General features: G+C 48.1%; 1 protein-coding gene across 6 annotated transcripts in view; it reads right to left on the bottom strand.

Annotated features, from left to right (window-relative positions):
• The window catches only part of LOC108934388 (neurexin-2-like), a 300,595-nt gene that overhangs the window by 11,946 nt on the left and 265,107 nt on the right, over window positions 1-23,542 (bottom strand). For 3 of the 6 annotated variants that reach the window (XM_029251051.1, XM_029251052.1, XM_029251054.1), the window contains 2 exons: window positions 12,835-12,924; window positions 2,620-2,942 (listed from right to left, as the gene is read on the bottom strand). In XM_029251051.1, coding sequence (XP_029106884.1) covers window positions 2,620-2,942; window positions 12,835-12,924 — 413 coding nt within the window. The remainder of the gene's footprint in view (window positions 1-2,619; window positions 2,943-12,834; window positions 12,925-23,542) is intronic. The other 3 variants (XM_029251056.1, XM_029251053.1, XM_029251055.1) reach the window with 1 other exon arrangement.

Raw genomic sequence — 23,542 nt, 5'->3', positions numbered from 1 at the left:
GGATCAAATCTGCACACACAGTCCATCAGTGTAATGCAGGCAGGCTCACCCACCCGTGAAAATTGTACTCAGTCAATCCGAGGAAGATGGAAAACAAACACGGAGCTCGAGGGAACTGAAAAAGCAGACATTTCTTAGCATGGATGGAAGGGATGGACAGAGGCCGATTCTGCAGCTTCCGTCACAAGGTGGGCGGATTCCAAAGGGCGTATGAGCCAGGGTTTGGGTTCAACCTCATTACTGAAACGCTCACGTAATTGCCTCCTTAACAGTGCATCTCGATCACATTTGCTGTGGATTCCCGCCAAATTTTATTGTACGGAAACATTTACTTTTACATTTACGTATTTAGCAGACACTTTTCTCCAAAGCGACTTCCAACGAACTCTACGTAGCGTTATCAAAACGACGTTACGGCAACGGTAGAGCGATGACGTCGATCGGTTTTCGGCGTTTCACGTGAGCCTGGCAGGTGAGAATGGGACGCAAAGCAACCCTCCCACTGGGTCGATTCCTAAGTCATTGCTGCACCCCGGGACTGCGGCTCAGAGCACACCTGTCACACTCGTCCATCTTTCCTCTTTCAAAGACATTGCGTGACAGTGTTTGCCGCTGCTGATGTTGAAACGCCGACAGACGTCCCGGCTGCAGGATGAGAAGTAAGCCCTTGTTAACCCCCGCCGGTCACCGCTCTCGCGTCTTTCCACAGCACCGTGTGACACGCCGGACCGGACGACACCCTCTCGTGACCCTTACTCGCTTTCCCACGTAACGAGATGCAACATCTCTCCCCACTTCTCCGCGCTCGGCGCTAAAAGCGCGCTGACGGTGCTCGGTGCAGTGCCTGGAACACACTCGGGGACTGATGCTTTCCTCATAGAATTCAATTTCCTGAGATGCCTTATCGGATCCGTTCCTTTTTTTTTTCTTTTTGGCCGTAATACTGTCTTCCCGGCGTCGTTATCGTTTGTATTGCTTCCAGAGCGGCTCAGCGCCACGAGCGCGTACAGCGACACGCGGACAGGGCCCGTCCAGATAACTGCGGTGCAGACTCCGAGCGGCGGGGCCGTGCGCATATCAGGCCTGTAAAACGTCTCATCCCACAGCCGTGCTCGCAGGGCATCAGAGGGGCTCTGACCGCCGAGAACGCCTGGGCGACTTCTTCGCCACCGAGACCGCCGTGTCATATTGTACAGGGCAGATAAGGTGCGGCTCCGCGAAAGGATTCCGATGGCCGGAGAAGCCTGTCGCTTGCTGAGTTGAAACACGGTGCCCTGAGATTTTGCCTCTTTGGTCTTGACATGGTATAAACAACAAAGCGCAGACATTTAATTAGTCAGGTTTAATTTGTATTTAGAGACTGTTCACAGCTGAGTTGCCCCAGCTCTTTATCTATGTGTTCCTATTGCAGAGCATTTAGTTTAAAAGACTAATTAGCCCTTGTTATTGAGTGAAAGACACGGTTTTAAAATGTGGCGAGAAAGAAGGGACGAGAAAGCTCCTGTCGGACGGCTGCCGCCTGCCTTGGACCGAGCGGTCCTCGCGATTCCTGCCGCGTTCGAGAGGTCAATTAACCGCGGTGGAGGCGCCACGTAGCTCCCCTTCCCGTCGCCGCACGCGCTCATTTTTCCACGGGCTGCTCTTTCAAACGATAACATAGCCGGCGGTGCCGTCCGCATCGCATTCTATTTTACGCTCGTGTCCCGCCGGCTCCGGCATATTGCACCGAACTCGCTTCTGCTCCTCGGTTGCATCACTCTCGCTTTCCTACGTGCGATTCGCGGGTTAGGACTCTCCACCTTGCCTAACGCGACATTACTTCCGTGCGCTCGACTCCAAATATTCCCACATTCGTTTAAAGTGTGACTCGCAAAAATAAGTTTGCTGCGGGGAAACGCGTGCCGGCGTGTCACGGAACGAGTGTCCGCAGAAAACGAACGCAGACCTTCCTGGTGATGTCTCCTAATAGGCTGTTTTCATGGAGAACCCAAAGCCTTTCATTAGCAGCGACTATGAACCTGAATGCAATTACGTGACATCAGCAGCTTTGATTATGAGCAGCTGCTCAGTATGACAATCCTTTGCACACACTCATTAATTGTTCTAATTGCATTCCTTCAAGGGCCGTGTGCGACAAAGTGGTATCCAGGGCTGGCCAATAAATCACGTTTTCTCAGTGCTAAGCGCAGCAGCACACAGACAGTGGCGAGACCTATGGCAATAACGACGCTCACAAAGAATCCTTGCCAGAGTAAAAGCTGCAGTTTAGCTCTAACCCATTTGCCTGTCAAACCCTTCCGCCATCAGAGCGAAAACTTGATCTAAACCCTCCATCTCCCGGCCCGTGAGTCGCCTGGCCTGCCGTGCCTGCCGTGCCTGCCAGCCATGTAATAATCTAACGCCGTCATTCCCGCTCTCGGTCTGTCCTCCCCTCTCGCTGTCGTTCTCGCCAGCTACACTCCTCTTATTAAACTTTCGCTCTTCCGCGGGTTCCGCGAAATTCTCCTTCCGCGTCGGTCTGCCGTCCGCCGCCCAGCGGTCCTCGTCGCGGTCACGGCTGTAGGAGAAGTTCACAGCACTTGAGTGATTCCTGTCGTGACACAAAGTGTCCCCTCTCACCTGAGTAACACTGTCTCTCATGGTGGGTGAGCGCTGTTTGCGGGTGGTGGTCGTGGCCATGGTAGTGGTGGTCTCCATGATGGTGGTGGACATATCTGCCAGAGGGGTGGCGGAGGTGGTTTCGGTAGTCAGCACAGATGGCGCATCCCCCACCAACCGCAGGTTCCCCTCTGACTGCACATTGGGGTCTCCCTCGGCTGCGAGCTTCAGCACTTGCAGGCCATTATAGTAGAGGCCCGAGATCTGGCCTTGGAAAGGCCGACCTCTGTCTTTGCCCCCAATCTTTATTGAAGCCTGGCTGTTGAAGATGGTTAACTGTCGCCCTGTGATGGAAGAAGGGGTAGGGAGAAAAGTACAGGGTAAGAAAAACAGGAATGGGAAGAGAGAAAGTGAAAGACAGAGTGACGTCAAATGCGTCAATCCGTGTATGCCTTTTTTTTTTTTTTTTTTTTTTTTTTTGAACGCATTGCACAGAAAATAACAAAAAGGGCACTTTTTATGTTTATTTACAGTTCCTGGTAACACCCAAGCAGCTCGACTCTAACGTTATATGAACAGCCCCTACAAAACGTCTCCCGCTGCCTTGACAAACCAGCGTCCAAAGTCTCGCACTGATTTGAGCAGTTGTACATTTTCTGGGTTGGAGAATTCACCTAACTTTCTAGATGACAAAACAGATCACGAGCACCCAGCAAGACAGGCTGAGAGACTAGACCGGTGGAAATGGTAAACCAAGCTGAAAGAGTAAATCGAAATGGCTGTCAAGTGCATGGAACGTGCTCATGGGAAATGTCTCATTCACAGCGGCTCCTCTGATTTTTCCTCTTCACAGAGGACTTTAAAAGACCCATACATAGCTAATGTGATACCAGGATCTGTAAGACTCTCCACCCACTGATGTCAGTCCTCCTCCATGGTATCCCATTCGTGACCCTCTCTGTTAGCTTTCAGGTTGTGTGCCAGGGACAGCCAGACTGAGACATTCCTTGCGGTTCACCTTGCCGACCCCTTCCTGTTCAATGCCTTTCATACAGAGATGAAGAGCTAAGGCAGAACGTCACTGTGGAGTACTCGGTATTGTCTGCATGAAGCGATGAGTTAATTACACGAGACCTCCAGAGATCTGTCTGTGGATTGCGAATTAAGATGTGGAAAGATGTTAAAGACAGTACTGGACAGGTGTCATGAAACCACATTTGGTTTCGTAAGAAGTCAGTTTGTTTGTTTCCCACTTAACATGAAATGCTGCTCCGGATAAATGTTTTCGGTCCTCGGTTTTTTTTCTCAGCCGAGAAATCACTTACGTGGATCTATTATTCTCTTAATCAGGCAGCGTACGTTTTCCCAAGATCTCAAGGTTACTATATTGGAAAAACGCATAGCTGGACTAAGATTGCCTAATTATGCAAATCATTACTTTCATTTAAGGTTGAGAGGTTATAATTACAAACCCAGACGGAACGAAGACTGGAAAATGCTCACTGGTCCATACTGTAGGTTCAGGGGGGATATTTGGGGTTCGTTTTTCTTCAAGTCCCTGGCACAGGCCCTGTGGCAGCTCTGAAGTCCTACTTGGACCACAGAGGACCTGCAACAACCTCAAGCTCCAGAGAGGGGCGCTGCGGGACGGAACCAGGGGGACGTGATGGACATCAGCCGGCAGGCGTGGCTCATCAAAAGTGTCCCTTTCTCGGGTCCTCACGTTGCCACCACACGCAAACACAAACACACCCACATAGGGTGCACGCAAACAGCGTGCCGCCATTGTCAGTCTTCGCTCATGTGGTCTCGAGTTCCATCAAAAGTGGCAGTCCAATTGCCTGAGGTTCTCCCCCATATTTAATCTAAGCCGGCATTACTGCGAGAAGCTGTCTGAAGTGTCAGCAACTGCGGAGCCTCACATTTTCTCACTAGTGTCCCTTAAGAGCAGACGGTGCTGAAACTCAGTCGCGGTGGTGGCGCGGTCCTCTCGGAGGAATTTACCGACTCCCGCGGTCTACCTGCGCTAGGCGTTCCGGCTAGACGACAAGCCTCAGCCGAGCGTGAACATGGAGGAATTTTCTGGATTCGGCTGAGATTGATGAGGCTGCTGGTGGGTGGGTCAAGTAAACTGAAGTGGCAAGAAGAAAACTCCTATCAGAGCTCATGTCGGTAATTAACTTCGTCTCGGCCACACAAGCCCCTGTGAAAGGAATTATCTTTCGGCGCGTGTTCGCTCCCCCCCAGTGTGTACACGCCTCAGTAAAATACTGCAGTCAGTGGCACCATAATGTAAGTCCTAAAATCTCATCCTCTAAGCTCTGGAAAAGCATGACACTTGGGTGTAAGGACCTGCCAAGGAGACTGAAGACAAAAGAATTACAACTGGATGGGGACGGGAGCCGCGGAGACGTTGTAAAGGCGAACAAGTGAGTGAGGGAGGGGGAGAGACGAGCGAGGGACCGAATGGGGGGGCGGGTAGGCTACGTCTGGTGCTGTAAGGAGGACATTGTGGAGGGACGTCGCTGCATCGGGAGTCTGATGGACTAACAGCAGCGAATGCTTCGGGGGCCCCCTCTTTTGCGATGCCTGCCTTGCTTTGACATGAGAGCAACTCCTCCGACGCCCTGCTGGGACGAGGCTTGTCGCACAGGAAGGATGTGGGAGTGACAGTAAGACGTCCCTGTGCTGTGGGGCTCAGGGTTTCTTTTCCCTGCCTGCATTTACAGGGCCTTGGCACACCGGGCCAGGCTTTGTGTGTGGGGGTGGGGGTTCCACAGCCCACCACCACGTGGAGCCCTGCTTAGGCGTGACCCTTCGTTCTCGTTGCCGCCAGAAGTAAGACGGAAGAAGAAAAGATATAAGAAACAAAGTGATCCTGACTGAGAGTTAATGCCTTTGTCTCTCGTACAGTAATGGAGCAAAGGGACCAATGTTTCAAGCGCTAATGTCCAGCGAACACTGAAGTGCTGTTGTTTCCCAAGAGGTAATCGATGCCTTTGGGCAGAAGAAGAGGACTCCCCTTTACTTTGGCACCAACGGGACGAGCCCGTTGGTTCAGTGTTTCAGGAGCAGGAGAACGGTGAGCTGTGGAGGCCAAACGCTTTGAAATAAAGCAAAAGCTTCTCGAACGCTTCTCTCCTCCTGAGGTTCGGAGATGGAGCAAAACTCACAGCTCAGTCGGTACTATCAGCGTTCCCCGCTTTTTTGCGGCACTAATATAACGGCAGCCGCTGCGAGGAACCATTCGGAGAAACGGAACATCCTTGGGAAAGAAAGGGCTCCCTGGTGGACGAAGAGCTTTGATCTCGAAAGCACTAGGAGATTGCATTTGGATGCGTTTGTGTGCGGGCGACCCGCGGTCCTGGTTGGCGCGAACAAGAAGCGCGACCGAGGAGAGCCGCCTCCGCCACGATGGGTGCAGGTGCGAGAGAGGAGGCGGCAGGGACAGAGCGCTGAGAGGGCGTCGAGGGAGGAAGCAGGCGAGAAGCGTGGATGGTCGAGGAAGAGACCAGAGGGAGGACTGCATTTACTAGAGCGTGTAGGGAAAGTTTCGCGTCATCGAAACGGAGAGCGATGCGCAAAAACAAAAACGAAAAACAACAACAACAACAAAAAAACATAATTCCTGCACTCACTCTCAAAACTAATTTGTTTGTTTAGTTTTAAATGTGGCTCTGCTGTCATACTTCTAAACGGTTAACACACCAAAATCATTTTTCTGACCTAACACGTGCGTTATTGCTTTAAATTTTATTTTTAAAGCGGTAATGCAGTGCTGTACCTGTTGTTCTCTAAGCAATTTCTGAGCTGTCAAGCTTTGTTAAGATTATTATGTGAACACATCGTTTATGCTGATAAAGCAATGTGATTTTGTATTCACCGAAGAGAAATAGCCCCTGGCACAAAGACAGCTCCCCCCCCCCCCCCCAAATGATCAGCTAGCATTTATTTTGTTCATTACAATTGGTCCTGGTACTATTAGTCAACACCCGCTTAAATAACATGCAATTACATTATTTTCTACCACTTATATCATTAATGGTATATAATTACACCAGTGTTTGTTGGTGGTAATGCAATACATTGAGATTAAAATATCGAGTCAGAGATGAAGAGAGGCAGATAAAATAAATAATAGCAGCAGTGAAGCACCGAAGATGAAGTGGCAAGGATAAGGTCGACTTTGTGATACCGCAGAGGACACACTGGACTCATTATGAGCCAAGTTACTGCTCCTCAAGGACTAACACACGTGTCTTGGCGGCAGCTTAAGCTCAAGGACCAGTGTAGACATTCTTTTGTGACTGGAGGAGATGCTTTATTTCTAAGGGTCTTTGAGAGGCCCTCTTGAAAACACCCCAAAAAGCCAGTGAGACTCAGCAGAACAAAGTGTTATCTTGTGCTTTATAATGACGAGACAATGTTGGGACAAAAAACGGGCGCGTTCCAGGCACCCGGCTTTGCACCCCAGAGTTTTACAGAGTTCACCACTGCCGTAAAGGGGGCTTTTCGTGAAAGGCAGCGCTCTGATCCCAGAGCACAATCACAGTGATTTATTTCTTTTAGACAATGATCTGTGTATAGAGTGAAATGTGGGAAAAACATGGTGGTAAACACTCAAAACAGCTGATCCACTCAAACTGCTGTCGGACAGCAAGCAGATTCTGCTGCTCAACGCCTTAGTGAACGTGCAAAAGCCAGAAACGGTTGGATTTCAGCCCCTATTTTTGTCCTGACGAGCAAGTAGACTGGCAAAAGTGATTAGCCAAGTGGTTCACTGTTATCGCCATTGTGCAAAGTACTTTTTGGTAATTATGTAAGTGTTCTCCTTTGCACAGAAGTAGGTCTTCCCTTCCTTTGCGTTTTTTTTTTTTTCCCCTTTCTTCAAATTTAGGAACGGCTTCGCTATTGATGGTCTCTCTCTCTCTCTCTCTCGCTCGTCTTGGACTTATCTTCCTTCACAGAACAGAAATGTATATTTGCTTCGACGAGATGGAAGCAGTCAGACAAACGCGGCGTGATTTAACTTGAGGAGATGAAGTTTGGAAGCCAGGCAACCGCGGGGCCTTTGACAAAAGGACACAATGGAATCCGACACACACGTGCCGCCTCCTGGAGCTGCGGGGAGCAGGAAGAGGCAGGAGAGCAGAATGCGTGGTACAAACCAGGAAGACTTCGCTGCCCTTGATTCGGGGAAAAGACCGGACCATTAAAACACCAGGCCGTTCTGCACCTCCCTCCGTCCCCAGCCCTCGTGCCCTCGCACCCACGCCGTCGGCGCGTCGACGGCTCTGCAGTGTGTTCCGCTTCCTCCTGTGCATTAATGCTCATTTCTTTCACTTGACGACATGGCTCATTCTTCAGAGACACTATAATGTACGAGGGAGTGTGGCAAATAAATCTCATTGGCTCAGCACTAAACGACTAGCGGTAAAAAAGGCTGGAGTAGGGGAAACAAAAACTCGAAAGAAGGAAATCAATTTTAGCTGCTTATTTGTAATCAACCAGGTGTTTTTTTTTCTGGGAGAATTGTGAATATTGAGTTTTTAAGGCCTGCTTCTGCTTAAAAAGGATTTAAGAAGTGTAGCTGGTGAAGACGTAAGGAGAACAAAAGGATGAGAACTTTAGACAGGTGTGTGTGGCAAAAGCCAAGAACAGAGGAGAGGGAAGAAGAAGAGAGAGGGGCGTTGTGTGGACCGACGGCGAGCTCTTTGAGGCTTTGTCTTGGATTCTGCTGGTGGTCTGAGTTTGCGTTTCGCCCATTTTTAAACACGTATCGTACTAAGTCTTATTTATCGTTTCCGTGTGGACGACACGCTCTGAAACTAAGCCTGTGAAGTGGCTTCTAAAGAAGCTTTAGTGATGTAAATGACTGAGGCTGTAAGCTTTGGTTTAAGCTTTTCATAGAGCAACGAAATGTTGCGCCAACAACAAAGGGAGTATTTCTCTGTCTAGTAAATCGGCCAGGGACCGTTTCCTCAATTACTCACCCTGGCCCATTTGGGACAGTTGGCGTTTAGGGGAAGGACCCAGGAAAGTGCAAACACATCCATCCACGTAGGTTCATTCACACAGACATTCAGAGTTTCATTTAAACCCGAAATACGAACCAAGAAACCACTGTTGAAACAGTAAACGTTAAAGGGACCATGTGCTCTTAATTTATTTCTTTCCCAATTTGCATCATTACATAGAAAGATTATGTCGAATGAGAAGGGACCATATTAAGGTGCAATTTAGATGCAATAACTGTATTTAAAATGAGTGCGTAGCTTATTTTTCAGTCAAGAAAACTTTTTAACCCTCTGAGTTTTTATATTTGCTTGGTGAACTGGTGGGGGGGGAGGTGGGAGGTTCTTCTCACTCCGCTTTTCGCAAAAGGTTAAAATTCATTTACAGCTAACTATTTATTGATGTATTTATTCAATCTAATTATCATCACGTCTTCACAAAGTAGGCAGCATTTGGAGTTTTATCCCAATTGGCGTTATGCCTGTTGAGGATTTTTAAAATCAGTGTGAGGTTAGAGGGCTCTTTCTCTGAGCTGATTGAGGGCAGAAGCTGAGGTTCTTTCTGAGAACATGCCAGAATTAACCTAAAATACTACATCACAGCAAGAAAACCTTTGGGAGAAGCAGGCGCTTAAGGCCGGGGAAGCAACAGCCTGGAACCTGGAACCTGGAACCCAACCTAACCTAACGTGTCCTGGTTCAAGTCCCAGGGAGGTTGCTGCTGTAGTACCCTTGAGCAAAGTGACTGGATTAAAGCGCTGCTTCGACAGCTAATTAACATTCAGCTACTGAAAATGTAGAGGGCTGTGAAAAGAGAATATTTGTGGGGCAACGTGACCTGAAGTGATGAGTTTTTACATTTATCCAGTTAGCTGACATGTTTCTCCAGCGCAGCAGACAAAGTTACGTTCAGTGTACGTACTCTGTTAAAGAGTGGTACAGGAGTGGGTGGGATTTCAACCTACAACCTTCTGAGCTGAAGGCGATGGCTGAAACCACAACAGTACCAGCTGCCCCTTTTAACGGCTTGCAGAAGCACTGAAGTGGCACAGCTGTCCTTCGACTTAGTCACGCGTGTTGCTAGAAATGAAGCTTAATATTGGCTGTTTGTTCCCTATGGTTTACGCGGAAACACAGGTTTCCTTATGAGTTCGAACATGTGCCAGAAACACTAGGACTAGAATTTCGTGGCTATGACTGGAATTTGGGAGATCCTTCTCAAAACGAAGAAATTTTCCAAAAAGCAACTTATGATATGAGCTGTCAATCTGCTTACAATGATTTACCCACTTATACAGCTGGGTAATTTTTATCGTATCAATTAGGAGCAAATACTTCGCTCAAGGGCACGACAGCAGGAGGTGGGAGTACGTGTAAGGAGGCAGCTGTAAACACCACGGTGCCTGCTGTCCGTTTTTGCACCGTGGTGCAGAAATAAACAGCTGACTCCGCTTCCCTGGGCCGTGATGTGCGTGAGGAACAAGTGTGCCGCTAAATGAACTACCAGCACTGAATAGGACCAGGCGTGAACTCTACTCAGCCCAGATCCCTCAGCCTTTAGACGCTCAGCAGTGTGCAAACACAGAGCGAGGCTTTCAGCGCGAGGAACACAAGGTTATCAGCCCGACCGGCACACGTGACCGACTCGTTGAAAAGGCATTTTACGGTGCTATTGTCAGGGTTTCCACAATTATGCGATTCCAGCGCATGCTCCGTAGGTCCAGGCCGGGTTTCCGCAGCACTGCCGAAAGGTTATTGGAGCAGCGCACAATGGGGTTGTACGATCTAGGTGTCAGTGAGTCACCTCAGCTGTACCGCAAGGTGCCGGAACACGGAGGGGTCGCCCACATGTGTGCTGTGTGCTCACGATGAATCCTAATTACTTCGCGCTTCTCCCGGGGCGTGCGAAACGCACGATCTTCAGTTAGGCGCTGAAGGCGGAGGACCGGCCTTTGTTATCGACAGCTCGGCCTTCCGTTAAAAAAGGGCCGCGTACGGAAGAACCCCAGCTCCGCCCCCTGTCTGCACACCTGAACTCGTACGAATGGCTTTATGATTTCCAAGGCCTCCAGAATACAGGTTTGGTTTTGCTGTTAGGTGGTTAAATTCTGATGGCTAAATCACTGATTTCTCCCTGTTTATACATGTTTAGCTTTAACCCTTTGAGTAGAAAAAAGTCCACTCCCCTTCCAACATGATTTACTTCCTTTGCCCCTTCAGTTTTACAAGTCTTTACGAGTCGCTTGCTTAATTTGCCCCGCATATAATTTGGGTATCGCTTTCAAAACACGATGTACCGTCTGAATTATAATACGTGCGTATCAATCATAAGAGTTCCAGTTTGTACACCATGATTGATTACACTCCACAAAAGCTGTCATCTTTGAATATAACTATGAACAGTTTGCATTCTGCCATAATCTCCTTTTCTCTCCCATGGTAGTGTTATGTATGACCAATATTGTTACGAGTCCCCCTCACGCCCATCAGCCGCGTCTTGAGTGATAGGCACACTTTCCCCAAGGCTTTCAACGCAGCAAGGATACATGGCGCACGGTATATTTTTTATTTATGTTCTACATGAGAGACCACTTCATGGCTGGAGGAAAAAGGGTCTGGTCTTGCTGTATCCCATTTATGTTTACTTTTAAAGGAAAAACAGTCTGCGGAGAAGCATTCTTGTTCACCCATCAGTGAATGCCGAAAATTAAATTGGCATCAATGCCATATATACGCGCTGTTGTATTTTATATATTTTCCCAGGTTTCCGAAATGCATTCTGACTAGTTCAAAAAAATTTGCATTCATTAAAATATTCCTTCATGGGGTTTTTTGCCTCTTAGGGTTTGTATTTGAATTACAAGCAAAATACTTACTCCGAAAGGGAAAACCGGTTGACATTTCTAAGATTTTTTTTTTTCTTTTTGAACGGAGCTGAACTGAGGAAAAGGAGAAACAGGAGGAAGGGAGGCGTTAAACTGGAAAATGAGAATCCCGCTAAATTGAGAATCAACCACCTTCAGCAGCCCAAACACACACGGAGACAAGTGGCCTATATGTTTAATACTCAAAGGGTTAAAGAAGATGAGTTGTTATCTGTCTTACTCATGTTTTAAAAGACCTTGACTGACGGCGCCAATATAATGGGTAAGCTTACGTCCTCAAACACAAGAGGATCAGTCCCTTTAACTTTTAAAGGTTGTCCATACGTCATAATTATTTTGTTGTCATAATAATCATTGGTTCAGCCATTTTATTTCTCTTTTTTAATAAATTAAGTATATTTATAGGGATCCACAAGAGGAAAGTACAAAGGACACAGTGAGGAAAGCAGGATGAACCCAATCAGTGTGGTACAGTTGTTCAGATGGAGGTGGTTAACAGGTTACACGGGGGGTTATGTTTGGGTTATTTGAGGTTTAAGCTCTGAAGAGGCGCAGCACCTGTGTTAGGTATGTCAAAGGCTGTCTCCCATCTTTCTGCCACGCGGCGAGACCTCCAGAAAAGAGGCACTTCCACGAGACCGGAGCCGGTCCGTACGTTGCGCTCCCTGAAGCCAGCTGTTAAAAAGAGGCCGCAGCTGGTGGAGCTGGTGGAGCTGGCGCTAATGCGAAGGGACGCCACCATCTGTTTGTGTTTCCCGTGGCCAATTTCACTGCCCTGCTTCTCATGTACAGCATGTGTTTCGTCTAATATCACACGTCCCAATACCACCGTCAAATAGGTTGTAAATAGCTGATTATCCCGCTGTATGATCGAAAAAATGTTGCGCAACACAGTCGGGTGTAGGAGTCCCTCAACGCGTGGGAACGAGGTGGACACTGAGTCTCCTCCGTGTTGGGAGGCGTGTCCACGATGGACTCGTTTCAAAGTGCGGCACGCGAGTCCTCCTCCGTATCTTCGTCGAGCTAAATTTGAACATGTCATGTGAGCCACAGATCAGGGATCAGACCTCTTGCCAAGGCAAAAGGCACGTAACCCTGCGCTTTTGACAATGTTCCTTAATCACGCTTGACTTTCGGAGTGCAGCGGAGGCCTGGGCTCGGCAAATTTAGGAAACACACACACAACAGTTCGGCTAGGCAGATGAACTCATGGGAACGGCTAAGGGCCACAAGGTTTGCTTATCGCTTTCCTGCAGGGCACTGCACCTCTTACAGAGACTTGGTAACTTAATTAACTGGTTAAATAACTGATTAATTAATTAATTGATTTTAATTACCTTTGTCGAGTAGCCACTCGTCAACTACCCGACCAAGTCTGTATGGGATTCTTTGTCTAGCAATAGCCAGGCGTTCATTATCAAAGCTCCCTTTAAAGAATTTGGAAAAACAGATTCAAGAGGTTAATATCTGGAAGTTCAAAGGTTACAAGGTTAAAGAAACTGCAACATGTCAAAGTTTAGCAGGTTAGGAACTTTAAATCAGCTTTAGTTTAAAAGAGAATTCTATTTTTTTCATTTATTGCCTTTATGCTGAAATGGATTTAAATGGTTAGAAAGTTAACAGCAGACTAGTTACCATATTATTTAGATGTTTTTTTATAAGGCGAGTTAAAATATTTAGAAGAATTTAAAAATGGCATGTTTACTACATAAAACGATGGTTTGTTGTAATTAAAAATGCAAATTATTTCAGAGAAGCTGACAAAACAGTAACAGTAATACAATACATAGCATTTAAATCCAAAGAAAACATTTTCCATGAAAACCAATAAACAGCATTATTAAGAAATATTACAGTAGAAAACCAGGGCACTGATTTGTAAAGCCTATATCTGAGAAGTGTAATTCTTGCACAAAATACATATTTTCACAATGAAAAAGTCAGGAAGACATTTTCTTGTTTCAAAGCCGCGAAACCTGCACGTTTCAAGGAAAACGTCGATGACCTTCAAGAATAACGGAGAAAAGAGCTCTGTTTTCCCACACCAAACCTGACAATGTTTGTTTATCCATCACCCGGACGAAAGGGACAAAAGGCCAGTTGACAACAGACGCGCCCTGTGAACGCCAGCCCAAGAGCGCAGTGTTCAGCAGCACCGCTGTCGGATGCTCAGCTGACAGTTTCCACACAATAGAGCCAACAGGGATCCCGTCGATGTCATGAAGGTGCCCTGTGACACGGCCCATTACTACGGTCCCTTATTTACCGGTGCGCACGGAGGGCGAAAATAACACGAGGCCATTGTGCCGCCCATGACAGATACTCTCCGCTCATTGTCATTCTTGCCGCGGCAGCCCGCACTGCCGAATCTGTCCAGGTTTATGCTGTAATAGATATCCCTTGAGGGTGCAGGGCATGTCTGCGCTGTTCAACAGCTCCAATGTGCCCCAGTCGCTGCTTTGAGGGAGGCGAACTGTGGATAAAAGCTTACCCAGGAATGCACCTGGTCACTATGAAAAACAGGTGGAGTCCCCATGGCTGCAAGTGGTTGCTGGGGTGGGAGGGATTTTGTGGGCGTGCGTGCGTGCGTGTGTGTGTGTGCGTGTGCGTGTGCGTGTGGCGCATTTGTGAGAGAAATGAGGAAAGAGGAAGACAGGGAGAGGGATGCGCTTGCGCTGTGCTGCTCAAATAAAGCACGCTGAAGGGAGCTGAACTGAACTGGGAGAACAAGACACTGAGAGCGAGAGTTTGGCATCTCCCGATCCACAATTAGGGAGGCTGAAGAGCTACACTTTGCGTGATCGATGTCCACTCGCGTAGCCACAACCGTGGTGGTGCTGCGGAGGAGGGAGGAGCATGTGCTCCCAGTCCCACAGGACCAATCCTGCGAGCAAAAAGCAAGAACCTTTGCAGTCTCACACAGCACAACAAGATTTTGTCCTGAAATACTACAGTTTCCATAAAATCAATTAATGTACTCGTCTGAAATAAAAATTCCAAATATAACCTGTATCTCAAAACACACTCGGAGAATTTCATACCTCCAAATGCTTCCTTCATCTGTAAAGATTGGAATATCAACATCTACCCTCTAGGGTACAGAAGGAAGTCTTGAAATATCATAACAGAAGGCAATATACTGTGGAGTAAACACCTTAACCGAATCATATTCAGAGCATTAAATCTATCTCCGCAGATAATTATGCCTTAATTTTTCTTGCCTGGCACCCAAGAAAGTGATGATTGGGCATAAATTTGTGCATCATTTCCCCCGGGGGGCCCACAGGTGTGCACCTCTTTGGGAGGGAGGTGCGGACGTGGCCAGCGACAGGCTGCTGGAGGATGATGCTGTGACATGCGCTCATTGCATTAGAGGTAAAAGCACAAACACAGCAGCATTACAGCTAAAACACACACACGCACACAGACAGACCCCTAGGTCCAAACCCTATTAATGCAACAAGATCAAAAAATATAGCTGCACTTAACTAATATGGGTGACTCACTGCTTCCGCGTCCGGTGCGACACAACGGCGGCAGTAACCTCGCTGTCTATCGCAAGGGAAAAGATCTGCAGGAATACAGGAGCAGCCAGTCCATCCTGGACCTCTGCTTTTACAGCCTCCTCAGCACGGGCACCTGAACACGCACGACCGCATGCCGATAGCGACGGGAAGAGCTGGACGATCATCTAAGGCGACTCGGAGAGACGACTTCTATAGATGTGTCACAAACGGGGTCCGGCTAGAGGGTTCGGGGTGTCCACTTCTTAACACAAGACTCGTGAGTCACACAGGAACCCGGAGGCACCGAGGTGGTGCGGCACGGAGCTGCTAACGCTCTGATCCAGCTGACCGGAGGTGTCGGTCCGGCAGGATTATTATAAGAATTACACAAGAATAACCGTTGCGGCGGACGGAGCTTGGGAGGAGGGCGAGGAGGAGGAGGGAGGGGCTGGGGCACCCCCCCACCCCCATCCTTCTCCAAAGGCTCAGGAAAAACAATTTTCTAGGCTGTGCCACAGCTCCCGCGCAGCAGTACGTCCTCTTCGCTTTTTTTTTTCTTCGCGTTTTTGTGGCAAGAAAGACTCCTCGATAGCCTATTTCCTCTCCAGAGGCCCTCCTTTGTGAGACTCCTTCCCGCATGAGTGGGATTTACTTTGCTACATAACACCCCCGCAGAAAAATCCCTGTTAAGGCACTTATGTAGATGCGAGGAGCAGATGTTTTGAGCTTCGTACTGTGAATCATGTAATCCAGACAGAGCCCGCTGCCAAACTAAAGGACAGTCCCCTCGTATTGTCAGACAAAAAGCGACGCATTATGTGACAATAATCAGATGCACCGGAAAAATCTAAAATCGCAACAATGCAAGCAATTTTTCAACAAATTACTGCTGGCAGCTCATTAAAAGATTTCAAATGCATCAATCCATTAGCCATACTGAAAGAAAGTGAAATGTAGCACATATGCTGGTTAGCGTCAACTACACTAGCAGTCTGGAAACACGATATGAAGAACGAGAAAAACGTGCTCGATACAGCTGAATAATTGAACAATAACCGAACAATATATTCCAATATATTCCGTTTGACTAGAAACATAAAGAATTTCCACTTAGAAACTCCATTAAAGCCCTCATATTTTTAATTAGTCCAAGCTTTTCCAAACACCATCTGGAACTGAGCTGCGACTTTCCTTCAACTCTACGGTTTATTAAAAGTGGAACCCACCACGAAAACTTCCTAATGTAATAAAAAAATGATGACATAAGGCAAAAAGCCCAAACCGAAAAACAAACAAACAAACAAACAAAAAGCGCAAAGCGGCGAGATAATTTATCCCTGCTGTTGTTCTACATTCTCCGAGGGAACAACTCCGTAGCTCTTCGTGCACGAGACACGAAGTTGCGCATCCTTGGCGACTTTCTTCGTCCCGATGAGCTCGGCGCTCCGGTGAGGACTCTGCTCCAGCGGAAGTGACCAACCTCCTGGGGCCATTCGTTGCTCTCATGGGCTCGTATCAGAATAATAAGCTGTAACCAAGCAACAACCTGTGGGTGCTTACCAGAGCGTCAAAGTCACTTTATGCATTTCCCTTGCTTTCCTTTGCGCAAGGACAGAGCCGTGTATAAATTTCTCCCTAAGGGAGTGCTTTTCTCCCCATCTACACATCCGATCGGGTCTCCGTCCAGCCAGAAAGCAGCACACCTATTCAAACGAGGGGGCTGGCAGTGCAGGTGTTACACGCTGTCTAGTTCGTATGTGTGCATGAGTGTGCTTGCATGTGGAGGGGGCCAGGTGGGAGAAGCCTGACGGTACTTCGGCGCAGGGAACATTTCCGGTTGGGGGAAATAATGCCATGATTAATTTTCGGTTGGCTCCCTGCACTGTGCATTTTCCCCTGTGACCCATTTGAGGAGACAAACAGATGTTCACAGTGGAACCAAACTCGGCCTAAACAAGTGGGCGCTTTCACTGCAGCTAAAGAGCTTTGTGGGGGGAACCATCACGTGTGCGAAGGCTAGATTTCCCAGCGCGCTCGGCACTCTCTCGCCCAGCGTCTGTCTCCAGTTCACATATCTTCCTCCATTGTGTCACGCGCTTGTGTCCATTTCCTCCCCCTCTTCAGACAAAGGCAAACGAAGAACAGCGCAGGGAAAATTTTCATCACGACACACCTGAAACAGTGCGCCAAGCCAGGTGCTCTGGAATACTAAGCTGGAACTGTTTATTCTCAATATAATGCCACACACACACGCTGGCTGAAGCCGCTCGTCCCGAGTTGGGTCGTGGCGAGCCGGAGCCTAACCTGGCAGCGCAGGGCGCGGGGCTGGGGGGGAGGGAACGCGCCTAGGACGGGACGCCGGTCCGTCACAAGGCACCCCAAGTGGGACTCGAACCCCAGACCCACCGGAGAGCGGGACCCGGCCAAACCCGCTGCGCCACCGTACCCCCCCCCTTCCATATAATGCTCTTTATATAAAATTTATCAAAACAGATATTCTATCTATTTATCTATCGGTCTAAATGGACTTTGAATTTTAATACTTTGGAAGTTGAGATTATGCAGGTTAGAAAACCTGCACATGTGATGCTGTGTGCAAAACTACCCGCCTGCCTGTCCTATGCTGCCTGACCGTTGCTGTGTGTAGTAGCCGTACAGATCTGATATAGATCCAATCGGTGCAAAAACTACGTGTGAAATGCTCGGTTTTTCTTTATTGGTAACACTAGCTGGTTTAGGAGCGGTGGAGGGGCGACACGGTGGTGCAGCAGGTAGCAGTGCTGCCCCATCGCTGATAAGGTCTGGGTTCGAATGTGGATTTAAATCTGTCTCAGTCAGTGTGGAGATTTTTCTCCCTGTTTGTGCAAAGACGTGTTTCAGGCAAACTGTGACTCTGAATTGTCCATAATGTAAATATATGTATATATACGGAATGTACAGTATCTCCAGCTCATGTATCATGCACCGTAACTTCATGAACATCCCCAGATAAGCCTTTATACAGTCGCTACTCTGGCATTGTGTGTGAATGTTTGTGTATCTTATTATAAAAAAAAAAAAAAATTGATAGGAGGTTATCAGGATTCATCTGTCCTGCGTTTTATGCACCTACTGGAGCGATGAGCATCGGTGCATCAAGTGGAAGGTAACAAACTAGGTTTACTTAGATTCACATGTCTGCAGCCATGTCTCTTTCTCTCAATGTAATGCATAAATTGTACTTTTGCTGAGATGTATGTCGCTTTGGACAAAAGCGTCTGCTAAATGAATAACTGTAAATGTAATGTAAATGTAATATATGTGTGTGTGAGAAAGAGGGATTGCTAGAGTCAGCTGGCCATTTATTTCTTTCCTACTGGTCTTAGAAGGTTTGTTTCCTCTCCTTCCTCACCTTCCATCTCATACTTGTTTTTAACCGTGTGCCGTTGTTGATATTACTCGTGCTACGTGTCGCACGCCTCTCGGTGCTTTTTCCATTACTCTTGTGTAACGCGCACTATGGCAACCTGTTTGTGTACAAAAATAAACCGAACTGAAATGAATTGAAATAAATATGCCGAAGAACCACCGCAGCCACCTCAAAGTTCTTCAGATCTACGAAACCCTGGAAATCAATTCTCTTTCCATATAGAAAACTTTCTTTCTTTCTTTTAGCACAGAAATGAAGGACACTGGAAATTCTGGTGTCTGGGAATAGAAAAGAACGAGAAAGTGAGGGAGGCTACAGTACGGCGTGTGCGGGAATGAAGCCGAGAGCCAAACATAAACAGAAATGACTCGGGTCGGAGCTCTCCGAGGTCCTGAACGGTGCAAATACCGCAGCGTATGCCGACCGCGCACATTTTGCAATGGACAATGAGAGGCTCTGTTTAAATGGAGCCCAGTATCAGGCCTGCTCTCAAATCTACCATGAGGAAGGAACAGAAGAGGAGGGGAGCCTGCAAATACCGGGGGAGTGGGGGGGGGGGGGGGGGGGTGCGTGGAACGTTTCTGACTACCTACAGCATTAAAAAAATGGGACAGTCAGACAGTCAGAAATATTCTAAAGACAATGAACGAGTGATGACATTACAAATGTCAACGCACACAGTAAGAGCTGTCTGAATTGTGCCGGTCTCCCAGCTAACCACGTGCCGAAAGGTTTTGAGCGCCTTGCAGACAGCAACCTTAGGCATTTGTTTTTTTAGCACTGTAGAAAGAAGAGAATACTAATGAGACTGTGTGTGTTTGTATGTGCGAGATGTGTGTGTGTGAGATGTGCGGTAGAGAGAGAGGCAAGAGGGAGGAGGAGTGGAAGCCGCTGCAGGGGAAAAGAGAAAGATAAGCTGAAAGAAGGATTGTTTACTTCCGGAACCCGTGGAGTACAACAGAGGGAATGCAATGCTGTCTTGCGCTGTGTCCAATATATGACATTTTTCTTAAGGTCTCAGAGCAGGAAAAAAGCACAGCTTTAATTAAATTATAGCTGCTGTAGGAGAACTCCTGGTTAAGGTTTATATACACACACACACACACACACACACACATTTTCAGAACCGCTCGTCCCATACGGGATCGCGGGGAACCGGAGCCTACCCGGCAACGCAGGGCGTAAGGCCGGAGGAGGAGGGGACGCACCCGGGACGGGACGCCAGTCCGTCGCAAGGCACCCCGAGCGGGACTCGAATCCCAGACCCACTGGAGAGCAGGACCCGGTCCAACCCACCGCGCCACCACACCCCCCTGGTTAAGGTTTACAATTAGCACAAAAAGGCAACATGCGTATTTCACTCAACAAGGACATCCAGCAGTACATTCCCATATGGGTGCACCTTCCTTATTCCCCAACATTTAAACCAGTTAAACGGCCTGTGTTTCTATTAGCGAGGGCATAAAGGACCACGGAGGACCAAACCTGGTCCTAACACTCTTAAGTGCTCAGTGTGGTTCCATTCTAGCGCTTAATTTCCTTCTTGTGAGTGTGGAAGAGCTCAGAGGTCTTCAGCAGGACAAAAATACACTGTGAGATAGTAATCCCCATCTGAGAAAGGCCTCTATGAAATCTCCTGCCACAGCAATACGGGTTCTATAAAAATTTTAATCTCTGACAGTCTTGAGCCAAACTGTCCTGCGCTCCAAATCCTTTCCACTTCTCCTGTCCTCTGCTATCTCCACCATCACATGCTGAGAGCTTCTGACACAAACAGGTGCCATGGGGATATATGTGACCTCATAAGGACAGTTACGTTTGACTTTAAATGTTGTTTTTTCCTCTCGTTTTCCACATTTTTGTTGAAATTCCCATGATTTTTCATTTGCACAGCACATAAATTTTAGCTGGCACACTCTTTATCCACCGCAATGCACCTTTCCAGTGCACCAGTTGTAGTCCATCTCCAAGACTGAACATTTTTTGCTTTAGGAGGAACCTTCTCAAGCATGCAACATTTCTGACCCTCCTGGCTCTTGAACCAGGGTCCTCTTGGTAGCACGTAGGTCCAGCACCACCGCATACTTTGTGCTTGGACTCAGCAGCCATTTGAAAGGTCTCCTGCAGCGTGTGTTTGAATCCATCAGCAGAGCTGGATACTGAAGTGACCCCCTGCTTGCTTTAGCATCTCATCTGGGCCTCCCCTGTCCGTCCCTGGTGCTGTCACCCTCCCTTTCACGTCACCTGCTGGATGTCGATAAGGGACCCCATTAGTCTGCTCTGGGAGCCCGACTCTGAGGTGCTTGTTATTGATCATGGGCTGGAACAATTCCCCCTCGCTCCCGCTCCGCTGAGACTGCTGCAAGCTTTACCTCATCGTATCTGAGGGCAAATATTTCAATTTTAAGGGAGGTGTCTGAGTCTGAGGCTACCGCTGTGGCTTCGTAACTGTTCTCCGTCACGGGCCGTTAAGCAAGTGGAGTTGGGGAGCAGTGGAAATGTGGGTACGGGGGAGGGGGAGTATGCTGCGTCAGCCACAGCCTGCTATGGTGCTGGAAAGCCTTTGGCTGCTTCCCTGGGTGGTGCAGCTCCAAGCTTCACAAGTGCATCTCCTTCCTTGTTTTTCAAACTGTCATAACAAGCACACAAGCTACTAAATCAGAGTCTCTGTCATGACAAGCCATTGCAGGGAAATGTAGTTTTTTCCACCTGGAGCATTGCCCAAGTGTTTTCTGCTCTCTTTTCCATCGCCTTCCTTTCCCTTAAAAGCACCCTCCATAGCCTCTGCAAACAGGAATCGTTGCCAAACGCCCACCTCCGAGATCCCATTAGAGCGCTTCTGTCATCATCTCAGACAAAGGCACCTCTAAAAGGAACCTACCAGAAATATCAGCTATGCACCATACATACAGATGAACAATTCCATCCGAAAATTCAAGTGACTCCCCACACGTTAGCAGCCACACAGCACCGTTTTTAAAAAAAATTTCGACGACTGCCATATTAGAGATTTAATATTTCGAGTTGCAGCTGCAGTCTTTTGTGGCCACTGACCACACATTAAGCACTACTCTATACCTCCATTTCTGTGGTTTTGACAAACACTTCCCAGCCGGACCCTTCCTATTCCGATGGAAGTCGGTAAATTGGCACAGCGCAGAGGGATGTTTCCGTAATGCAACAAAGAGCCCAAGGTGTGGGAGGCACAGCTTGACAAATAGCATTAAAAAGAGCTGCGGCGATGACTGTGACAAGTCCTGCAGCAGAGAGTAAGTGTATCTGGATGCTAGTAATGAGTTACACAGTGGTGTCACACTCATATGATGCAGAGTGTGGGAAGGACGAGGGAGGGGGATACTGGAGGTGAGCAATGTGGCTTCCAACATGTGATTACTTCCAGTAGGAAGATTAACACCACAGCGGATATAAACCGTGATCCCGCTGCCATTTTGAGACCGAATCCACGGCGCACGCTCCCGGAGGAGAGCGAGGGAGGGGGCTCCTGCTCCTCAGCAAACAGAGCGGGATGCAAATAACCATGACAGGGTTTCCTTCGCATTTCCTCCCAGCCACCGCTTGCAAAACACTTTTAAAAAATCAAATTCACAAGTCAGCCTGTAACTGGATGAGTCCCAAACAAGCCAGCTCTGGAGCGAATGATCAAATACTACTAATACAATTAAATTCAGACACGTTTGGTGTGATAAAACAGAAAGGAAAACAGAGAGAAATAAAAGGTTGTGGTGTAGGCATTAGAAACAGAGAAAATGTCTTCCTCTAAGCAGCAAAGGTGGGAGTACATACAGTCCCCAGGTACATGGTGGAGAACGAGAGTTTTCTCTGATTTCATCAGCAAAACTTGAGGTTGCAAAGTCGTGGACCGTCAACGGAGAAGTCAGCAGTGCAAAAATAGCACACGAAGGTGTTGGAGCAAAGTGAGCAAACTGGGGATCGACCCATCGTCTCCGAGATCCAACGTGACTGTTTCTCAGTCGCCGTTTATAGGAAATTTGAGTCACGAAATGACATTACGGATGAAGTGCCTTTGAACCGAGTCCTAATGAAAAGATGGGCTTCATCAGCTGAGCAGTAAATCGGGGATATAGAAAGTTGCCGCGTATAAGGGGTTGAGGAGTTGGGTGGCGTGCAAAGGGCAAGGTAAGAGTGAACCATAGCTAATGTGTAGGCAAGAGGTGAGCGGCACCGAAAATTACCGTTGACAAAAGACCCCTGTACACCCCTGTGGAAATGACGGTATGCGCTGAGGTTTGTGCTCGAGACTTTTCCCTTGGGATTTGCAAAGGTTTATTCGCGCTTGTGGGGGATGGACTCCTGCGGGTACGTACCGAGGTGGGGGTGTCGCCAGGTACCGGCGGCTCACGACGTACCCCCCGCTAGCCACAGCCGCAATCTTCCCACACTGCGCTGGATGCTGGGCCCGCTCTCCCCGCTTAAACGTTGAGTCATGGGGGCTTGCAAGCAGCGGGAGCTATTTTTTACCAGCGAGCAGGAAGCGAGAGCAAACGTTGTCTGGTCTGCAGACTCCTACATGGCAGTGCGATTCTGGGAAGATCTCATTCTGAGCTCCATCAAACACCCCCCACCAGCTAGCAGCCCCCCCCACCCCTCCTGCCTCCAGACAAGCCGCCTGGCCCGATTAGCGGAGAAATTCAAATCCATCTACTGCAAGATTTATTCGCCGACGTGGCTGGGGGAAATGTGTCAATTTAAGATATTAGATTGTTTATGCAAAGTTTATCAGGGTCCTCCATGTGCAAACTCTCAAAATGCTCGAATGCTTTGGAAGTAAACATGGGGCTGGCTGCACGGAAACGTAAATCAATTTTCTCCGTGGCATGCAGCAAGTGCTCGACTCGGGACTGACTTGCATGCCAATACATCCCGAAACCGGACATAAGTTTGTGGTTCTTTGATGATTCATAAACCAGCCGGATTCTCTCAGATATTGGTCTCCTCATGTTTCGGTGATGTTCCTGCTTGACTGCTGATAGGGATCCAGAGCTATTTATTCTCTCTCTCTCCACATGTACAGTCTGGGAACTGATAATGTCTCAATGCCCCCCCCCGCCCCCCCGCCCCGTCCCGACACCTTTCACCGCATCTCCCAGC

Source organism: Scleropages formosus, chromosome 4 (genome assembly GCF_900964775.1).
Source record: "Scleropages formosus chromosome 4, fSclFor1.1, whole genome shotgun sequence".
NCBI classification, from domain to species: Eukaryota; Metazoa; Chordata; class Actinopteri; order Osteoglossiformes; family Osteoglossidae; genus Scleropages; species Scleropages formosus.
Note: the sequence above shows the minus strand (reverse complement) of the source record. Positions and strands in the feature narration are given on the sequence as shown.